Source organism: Scomber scombrus, chromosome 16, assembly GCF_963691925.1.
Source record: "Scomber scombrus chromosome 16, fScoSco1.1, whole genome shotgun sequence".
In the NCBI taxonomy this organism is placed as follows: Eukaryota; Metazoa; Chordata; class Actinopteri; order Scombriformes; family Scombridae; genus Scomber; species Scomber scombrus.
In genome coordinates, this window is record NC_084985.1 from 12267752 (window position 1) to 12277582 (window position 9831).

A 9831-nucleotide genomic window follows, 5' to 3' on the forward strand; every position below is an offset into this window, starting at 1 on the left:
CATAAACAAGCACAGCTTATTGAAAACAAACATGACAAGAATAGGTTTTTTTTGTAATCAACATGTTTATTAAATGGACTGGCAACTACAATAGTAAACTAAGCAGCAGATTAAGATGAATGGCAGCTTCCGAAAGTAACAGAGAAAGCTAAACCAAGAAATTACACTTCAATACCAAATTATTCCTGTGCAATGAACTTCAGATCTGAGTGGGGCGCTGTGACCATTTAATCTTTCGGAAATCGGTGGAGCGGTGAAGGGTGGGTGTTAAAAGTCGTGTGTAAACCATCTTTATCACTTTTTAACAGCTGAGTTTTCCCTTAAGTTTGTAGTTTGGTTAAAATGTGGATTCATGTTGCCAAATACAAGAAAGAACAATAAAGCGAATAACATCAACATGATGAGCAGGCCAAGCATTTAACAAAAAAAAGAAGACTTGAACCATGGGATGAGTTTGCACCAAAAAACTACCAATAATGGAAAATAACATCATCACATATTGAACATGTTGTCTAAACAAATTGAATAAAACACTTCTTTAAAACATCACAACTGTGCTTCACAGCCGAAATAATAAGACCACTGAAGTAAAACACACTCGTATTCCAGTTAAGAGGGTCGGAAACAAAACAAAAAAAAGAAGTCAGAAATCAAAGTGTTACAAATGGTGCGCTCAGTAGATTCTTCTCATTTCGTTTTCTTTCAAAATGTAGGCATTAACAATGTCAGCGATACATGTGAGCAAAAAAGAGAAAAACATATTTGGTACAAACAATTACTGAACGCAATGCAATCAAATGTTCTTCACAAGTACGTCACCAGCATCAAGCAACGGCAGAATTAATGAGCTAAATATGAAATTATAACAGAAATTTGAGAGTTGATGGATTTGAAAGTTTGCCGATAATTTTTCCAGAAAAAAAAAAAGAAGTGATGAATAACCTCTCCTTTCCTCCCCCACACACGCTAATGCCTCAGCTCCACCTCGACTTAAAAACGAGGCCGAGCTCGAACACACAACATTCAGGAATGTCTTTCTGCTTTCAATAATGCATGTCGTAGTCTTAATGAGAGATTTTCTGGAACATACAGAGAGGGGTTTACCAACTAAAGTATCTTTTTCAATCCTAAAATAGTTCCTCTCAAAACGGGGTTTATTCAAAAGCCAAAGTAGGCCACATTTTGGAATCCGGTGAAATTAATCACGTCATTTTTGTCACCTGCATTGAAGCACATGCGCGCACACACACACGCGCGCGCGCACGCACACACACACACTACACCGAAGCAACAAAACCTGTGTTGCGTTAAAATGTCATACAGTGAACTAGACAATGATTAACGGGGCAGGAAAAACTCTGAAAGTGCAACTCATCATGTATCCGATGACTGAATATATGATTTAAGATGAGGCTGAGAAGCTAGGCGAAACTAATCAAAGTAAAATGTTTCATATACTGTAAGAATTAAAGCTGAGAGCATGAGTGAAAATGTCTTTTTTTCCTGTACAATATCTACTTTTTTAAAACCATCAAATGGGAGTATTTGTCAAATATTATTATTTTTTAAATGTTTTCCTTTTATTTATCATATATTCAGTGTTTATTCCCTCTAAACTGAAAAAAAAATGTTTTGACACCTAGCATTCAGTCTTTGTAATTATGTAATTGCACTTAGAAATAAAAAATATATACACACCAAAATCCATTTATAAACGAGCCTCAAAGTGCTCAGTTCAATTGTTTGAAATCAGATTAGCAAACTTTTTTTTCTTTCTGGGATATATGATATCCCAAAATGGCAAATAAGGATTTGTTTGTCTCTCAATACAAACACTTAGGTTTTTCTTTTAAAATTCTCCTATTAATTAAACAGCTGAAATCTGGCATCCTGCATGTAATCGTGTTGACGCTTCAATTCCACAGAAGCATCGAAAGGTTCTTGGTTTTCTTCTGAGTTGACGTTAAGCGCTGTCTGTCACCGGCTGTAAGAAAAGGAGAGCGATAAGAGGAATTATTACAACGAGCAACGGCTCAATTAGGGTTTTTTTTTGTATTGTCCTTAAATATCTATATATTCCACATTACTGCAGAGTTTTACAAACCTTAATCAAACCATATTAAGGCAGCCACTGTTTTCAGAGGTAAGAAAATTTAATAGCAACAGTTTAGAAACAAGCTTCAGATAAGCTGCAGCGTTTTTCAGGAGTTTCAATGTTGGTGCATTCAATTGCATGTGGGAAATTCAAACCTCTAAGGGTGGAACAAGAAAATGTCAATATTGAATTATTTTTATGACAGCATCTGTGTTTGTAGGGAACCAACTTCACCTCTGAATTTGATTTCTCAGCAACTAGCAGATGAAAGTATATTTTTTCCGAATGAAGACTATGCCATAGTAAGTGTTGCATTATGGGGTGTGTGTAGCCGCAACGTTGCCAAACTCGTGAGATTCTTTATCATCATTTAAGTGTGACTAAAAAGTCTTTTTCCAAAAACAGGTAAATAATTATAAATAATAATGGAAAATAATTATATTTGGACCAATACAATGATGCTTCTCTGCACCCTGTTCTCAAATGTCATAGCTTCACACAAGCACTTGAATGCAACTAAAGCAAACATTTACTCTCATTGATCACTGATCTATAACAAATTTGAGGTCTCTGCAATTTGGCTTATCATACTTTACCAGCATGAACTGAAGACAGTGACTGCTTACAAGTAAATGGTCAGCAATATTTAGAAGTCTATGCAATCTGTAATGTACATGACACCTTATAATCTGATGTTTCCTGGGTAAAAACAACATTAATAAGTGGAGTCTTACCTTATCTGCTGTTAGCTGCCCCCCTGCTGCAGCGTTTTCCTGGGCCTCCGGTTTCGACTCGCCCTGTGAGGAGGGAGCAGTCGCCTTGGGTCCAGCCACATCATTGAGCTTTTCCTCCGTGTTAGACTTGACGCTGTCTACTTTAGAATCGCCCTCTGCCTCTGTATCCTTCGGCCGTTTGGGAGATGCCTGACAAAAGGTTTGAGGAAGTGTCAAAACCCGTCAGCCGACTCTGATGCTCTCTAGTTGGGACTGTGTGTGAGTGACAGGCTGGAGGAGAAAAGCTCACCTCTGTGGACTCCTCCGCTTTACGTTTAGTTCCTCCTCTCTCGTTCTTCTCGTCGATGACCAGGGCTCCCTCATCCTCATCGCTGCTGCCCTCGGCATCTGCTTTCTCCGAACTAGCTGTATCTCCAGCTCCTTCTGATGCGTTGTCCTTCTTTGATGACTAAAGGCAGAGACTTAAATATTAGTAAAACACAAGGAAATAAAACTTCAGAGTCACATCTGAATCTGAATGTTGCAGATAAACCCGCTGAGCCGTATATAGCACACAGCAGTAAGTCTGAATGTTCTTTTAGGCAAAACAACGCATTTAATTACACTGCTGCAGTACCAGTTTCTCAGACATGAAGATAATTGTTGGTGGAAACACAAGGAGTTTGGTATCTGTTACAGAAACTAACTTTATCAAGTGCAAACAGACATTTCCTTTTTGACAATTTCCTTTTTTGACCTATGACAGTTTTACGCCCCGAAAGGCATCACATCCTCAAGTTTCATCAACATCTAATAGACAAAAAGTAAACTGAAACTAAACTGAACTGCTTTACAATTTAAAAAACGTAACTCGAAGTACAGTTAAACAAACTTGGCAAAAACTATCTTACAAATACAAACCTCGTAGCCTTCATGCGTGACAGTCGGGTTGTTTTCGATCTCCCAGAGTCCCTCGGCGAAGCCTTTCCTCTTGTTCGCTTTTCCAAACTTCTCCTTGCATTCATCGTACGGGAACAAATCCTTGGCCCCTAGGAATGCCCTGCAGGGGTCAAACAACAAAGACGTCAACTTAAGTCAATAACTTTCCTAAATGTAACTAATGTGTACAGAGATCTGCTCAAACATGTTAATAAAAAATGTAAGTTGTGTTACGCCATACTGGTGATTGAATGTGTCCATTTTGACACAACAACAATACTATATATTTTCATGATTAAATGATCATTCAATTCATTACTTGATCAACAGGAATTAAATCAATTACAATGTTGACATTTGATGTTTTTCCAAGTCAATAAAGATGAATTATTTATGGAGTAAGATCATTAAACATGTTGAGCTCTGCTGATGGTCGTTCAGCTCAGTTCAGACTAAAGATTCACAACAAGAACGGTTGAAACTTGGAACTACCTGCAATGCGCCGGTCTACAAAACCTGCCCATCTAAACCAACGTGGCTAGACGAGACGGTGTATCATCTCCATAGCAACGACTCTCTACTTCCATTTTCAGGCTTCTTCTTTTTTTGTAGCTGGACATAATATGTTTTGCATAAAATATGAATGAGAAGATTGATAGCGAGTTACTTGCTACAGTTGCATCTCCAGTACTGATGAAACAGTGAGAACATGAAAAAAAGACAGAAGGGAAGGTCAAGGCTATACTTTCCTCTGTCTTAAACTCTGTCATTTTAATGTGCTGACACTTAGCTGACTTGGCTGGTTGGCGGCTGAAACAGGTGATGGCGTGCTTACGTTCTTCAGATGGACCAGTTCACACCGCTGCAACTTTTCCCTGTGACTTTCTAAAACGGTTTCAGCTGGTTGTGAATTTTTGGTCTGAACGGTTTTATATATCGTATGAACCAGAAGTATCATGCTGCTGATTATGCTACTGTTAGATTATTACCAGCAGTGGGGCTGATATGTACAGCATGTAAACTTTGCATTGGACTCTGATATTTCTTGTTTACAAACAGAAAATATGTCAAAGGGTCACCCAAACCATTAAAATGTATAACTAGAGGGCTATGTATACTCAAAAACACTAGACCAATGTGAGGCTTTAGGGAGAATTTAGACCCAACAGTACTCAGGAAAGGTCACTTAAATCATTAGAGAATTATCCTCTGGTGAACGTGAATATCAATAACAAATTTCATGACCATTTGCCAACAGTTACTCCGAACTATAAATACCAAAAAATTATTATTACTAATGAATATTTCCAAACTAGCAGAAATTAGCTCATGCATGATGTTTGTTTTCATTTTCTGAAATGCTCAAAAACGCTCCATCATCTCGGCTCTATTTGGAATAAGACTGACAGCATTAACACACATTACTTACGTCTCATGTGTCCCAAAGAAGAACACTTGGTACTTGTTAGAGGGGGACTTCACAGCTCCTTCAGGTAACTCGTCAATCTGTGAATTGAGCACACAGCTTCTTAGAAAAGGATGCTGATAAAAACTGATGTAGACTCTTAAAATACTAAAAGTGATGATGTAAAACAAAAACAAAAAAAAGCCAAAAATAGGTGACCAATTCTCGTGAGAAGTGAAAAACACAGAGGTCACTTGTCTTCAGAATGACTTCACTTCACTCATCCATTCCTATAAATTATTAATGTGAATGTTTTCTAAAAGTGGCAGCTCTTTGAGTCATCAATGTCCAGGCGGTGATAAATACATCTATTGAATATTGTTTAATTGATTTAGATTAAAGTGCCCATCACATGTTCTGAGAACGCAGGTAACATAGGTAAGTGTAACATAGTGAAATTGGTCAGACTCACAAAACAAAAAAAATACCAAATATATTTGGATTCATTGCAAAATATTAAATTAATCAGCAAATATTTTGATAATCAATTATCTGCATTTTTTAAGAAAAAAAGTAAAATATTTCTGATTCCAGCCTCTCACGTGCATATTTTCTGGTTTATTTATGTTTATGAACTGAATATCTTTGGGTTGTGGACATAGGAAAACATTTGAAGACATCAGCTAATAAATTAATTGAGAAAATAAACAACAGATTAATCATTAATGAAATAATCATAAGTTGCAAAACTAAATAAGTAAAAAGAAAGAAAGTAAAATGTATTTATATAGTGCTTTTCACAGACATAACATAAGTCACAAAGTGCTTTACATAGGCAAGATAACACATAAAAAGGTAATGCAGCAATCCACACAATATACACACGCAAGAAATAGGTGTGAATAAAAGTAAAAGGAAAAAATGAAAATCAAATGCTGATAACACATTTAATTTGTGCCACTTTTTATTGATGGTGCTACAAACAGTGCAGTAAATCCACACATTTAGGAGACTTGAACCAGCAAATTTTTGGTATTTTGACTTGACTGTCAATCAAATTACATGTCCTAATAAAACTTTTTGACAGTGAGACTCTTGATACCAAATCATGCTCACATGACTCTATAGTTACGCATCAAAATCAAGTTCTCTCTATTGCTAATTGAAGGTATTTTAAATGTATTACTCAGCTTGATGAGGTATTACCAGCTAATGTAAAATTCCCTCATAATTTAAACAGTTCAAACAGAGAACAGACAGGTAGCGTTTAGCTTCACTTCTCATGTTTAATATCCCTGTAGTGCACCATCCTGACGCTTCAACTCCGCCAATATTTATTTATGAGTTAAAAAGTGCCTAGAAAGACGCTGTAAAGCACTATTGTACTGCCTAGCTGTACTATGTCGGTTTGCCACCAACCGAACCTCCTGCCTTTTGGTGTTCCCAGATAGGGCCACAGACTGTCAGGAGAGGTGGGGCATGGCCTGCTGCCTGCTGTCATGAGGTATGACTGATAAGACTCAGAAAAGGCGGGAAGAGGTAAAGATCAATACTGGCACAAACTAGTCTACTCAGGGTAACTGGGTGATTCATAGGATCTTTATTTAGAGGCACATTCAGTTGTATGGATCGTTGCCAGTGCAGTAAAATTAGGGGTCGGTGATATATTTATATCGTGATATGGGGCCAGATATCGTCTTATATTATGGGTATCATAATATCGTGATATGACATAAGCCACCAGTCAAATGTTGTTAAAATATGCAGGTGGCTGGTAGATTTGCTCCACTCAAAGCCAAAAAACAATAATAACACTGGTAAACAACTGAGTGGCTGGTAAGATTTGAACTTTCACTAGCCATGTGGCCGTTGGACAAAAAAGTTAAGTTTGCATCTTGGCCATAGGTGCTGTCTTTTGTGGTTTTAAAAGATGGCATCACAGTAAAGTGATGACATTTTTATAAACTTACTAAACTGCTCTAGGTCTTCTATTATTTGCCTCTTCCCACTTACTCATTATATCCACATTACTGATGATTATTTATCAAAAATCTCATTGTGTAAATATTTTGCAAAAGCACTATTAGTCATCCATACATATTGCCACAATATCAATATTGAGGTCATAAAATATTGTAATATTATATTTTATCCATGTTGTCCAGCCCTAAGTTAAAGTACTAAACTAATTTGCTTGTTTTCCTCCTTTTTTTGCACATGCATAACTAGGGCTATATCGATATCATGATACGAGACTAGATATCGTCTTAGATATTGTAATATCACGATAAGTGTTTTAAAAGGCTGCTTTACAAAAAATAATCTTAAATTTAGGCTACTACACTATTCTAGCTATTATACATAATATTATATCCACATTACTGATGATAGTTTATCAAATATCTATATCTCTCTATATTTGTTTAAAAAACCAAGCACCAACAGTCGACCCTACAACATTATTATGATATCGATATTGAGGTATTTTGGTTAAATATATTGTGAAATTTGATTTTATCCATGTTGCCCAGCCCTAAGTAAAGTACAAAACTAATTTGCTTGCTTTCCTCATTTTAGTTTGCATATGCATATGTATTCATAAAGCATTGAAGAGGAAACCTAGTTTGAATGAAGACTTTTCTCTAATGGTGGATGATTAGGAAACACTGACTTCCACATTGAAGTGTGTATTAACCGGGTAGACATGACGTTATATGGTCTTACGCCACTTGTTTTTTATTAGCTGTGACTATATTTGAACGTAATGGAGGTACAAAAAATTTACAAGCAAGAGAGGGCACAACTTTTCCAACAAGTGGTGCGCAGGTAGGCTTGTTTACAACTCATGGCTACACCAAGCAGCAGCAGCAGCAGACACATGTTGCCACTGTTAAAAACAAAAAAGGCTAATCATGGACTTCAAACTTATTTCACAGGTTAATAAAGTTAGGATGCTGCTTTGTAGGTTGTTGCCCTCATTTAGCTCGGGTTAAGACAACATTAACGAGCTAAAAAAAACCCGCTTCAAGTTAACATTAGCCTCACTGGGCCCCTGGGAGCCTGAAAGCTGGGTGTTTGAGACGGAAAGCGAGGTTAGCTACTGTCCAAGAGCAGCTGGCGACAAGCTCCACATTTAGTTATCTGTGAGGGTAATTAAGTGTCTGCCTACTCGATGAATCACCAGAAAGAAATGTGCGACTTGTGTGTGTGTCTGTGCCTGTGTGTGTCTGTGTGTGTGTGTGGATGCTGGGCTAACACAGCACAGCTAGGCTAACTCATGGCAGCTAACCAGTGTTAGGCCCTGCAGGTAAACAAGTCCCGGACCATGCACAAGCTGACATGAAAACACGACCATAAAAAATAAAATAAAAAAACTGCAGGAAAATTAGATGTTTTTAATGTTTCACGACGGGGTTGCTTACCCTCGCTGGCCAGTGTGGATACCCCTTCATTTTAGCAAACACAAGGTCTCCGGGTTTGTATTCCCTTTGCCTGTTGGATCTGGGCATGTTTCTCTCTGGCAGAAGTGGCTAACTTATGGTGCTGTATCCGGGTTGATCAACACATGCAACAAATAAAACCAAGGCATCCAAATTAACCCGGCGCCGAAAATGAAAATACTGGATTCTTGTGAAGCTTGTGGCGAAATCAGCACACACACAGTCACAGAGAGAGAGAGAGACAGAGCTACCTCCTCTCTCTGGGTTAGTGTCTGATTAAGGTTGCAGTCTGCAGCTGTGTAGTTGTATCGTTTATCCCACAATCCGTTGCTGGTGTCTGTCGGTCTGTTTGGGTTTGAAATGGAAACCCGCTTCCCACTGAGCAGCAGACGCGCCCCCAGCAGCACCTGATGCAGAGGCACAGTCAGCGCCCCCCCACGACCGACACACCACACTGACACTACATTTAATGCTTTAAAAGAAAGAGAAAAAAGGATATATTGGTGTTGCTATGGTGGTTGATTAACAGTGAAGTTGCACTAATTTTCTAGGAAATTGAGGAAGTTATTTAGCTGTAAAGTTGCAAGGCTTTTTTGCAAGTGCATGTACTACGACAGACAACATTTTACATTTTTTTGTGGTGTTTTCTCATGCTATATGAATTCTCATGCTATCTTTTTTTCTTTCTCTCATTTTCATTATAATTTTTTGGTGGGTGTCTTAAATTAATGTGGGATTTTATGTAGGATAGGCATATGCTTCTGCCTATACCTTTTCAGTCATTAACATCATACATTAATTACTTTATGCTGTTATTTAGAATCATTATACTTATTGTATACTGTAAGTACTTTCTGTTTGTTGTGTTGTGACGACTGAATAAAACACACTACTACTACTAATTTTTGTCATTACCGTACTGTTTTGTGTTGCTCTGTGTCTACTATTATGTTTATCCTACCCTTCCTGATGTAAAATGTGCTTGTGTCTATCTACCCACCCTGCCCTACCTGTTGTACTTATGTCTGTCTGCCCTTTCTAGTGTTTGTAGTCCTTGTGTTGGACTATCACAGGGACTGCAGATGGAAATGAGTCAATGGCTATACTATACTGGTGCAGTGCATCTTTTCTCTTTGAGATAAATGCCAATTGTACATGGTCCCTGACAAATTGAATAAATAAGTATACAACAGGAATAACATAACTTACATCATTGGCTGACATTTCTGTAATTTTGGT

The 9831-nt window shown here is 37.6% G+C and overlaps 1 protein-coding gene across 1 annotated transcript; it reads right to left on the minus strand.

The window, feature by feature from the left end:
• Positions 1 to 57: 57 nt before the first annotated feature.
• On the minus strand, positions 58 to 8962 carry LOC133996928 (hepatoma-derived growth factor-like). The gene is made up of 6 exons (XM_062436436.1): positions 8575 to 8962; positions 5177 to 5253; positions 3730 to 3868; positions 3119 to 3277; positions 2830 to 3018; positions 58 to 1984 (listed from the first exon to the last, which is right to left on the minus strand). Exons 1-6 carry the CDS (start codon positions 8659 to 8661, stop codon positions 1964 to 1966), a joined length of 672 nt encoding a protein of 223 aa, XP_062292420.1. The 5' UTR covers positions 8662 to 8962; the 3' UTR covers positions 58 to 1963.
• Positions 8963 to 9831: the final 869 nt, after the last annotated feature.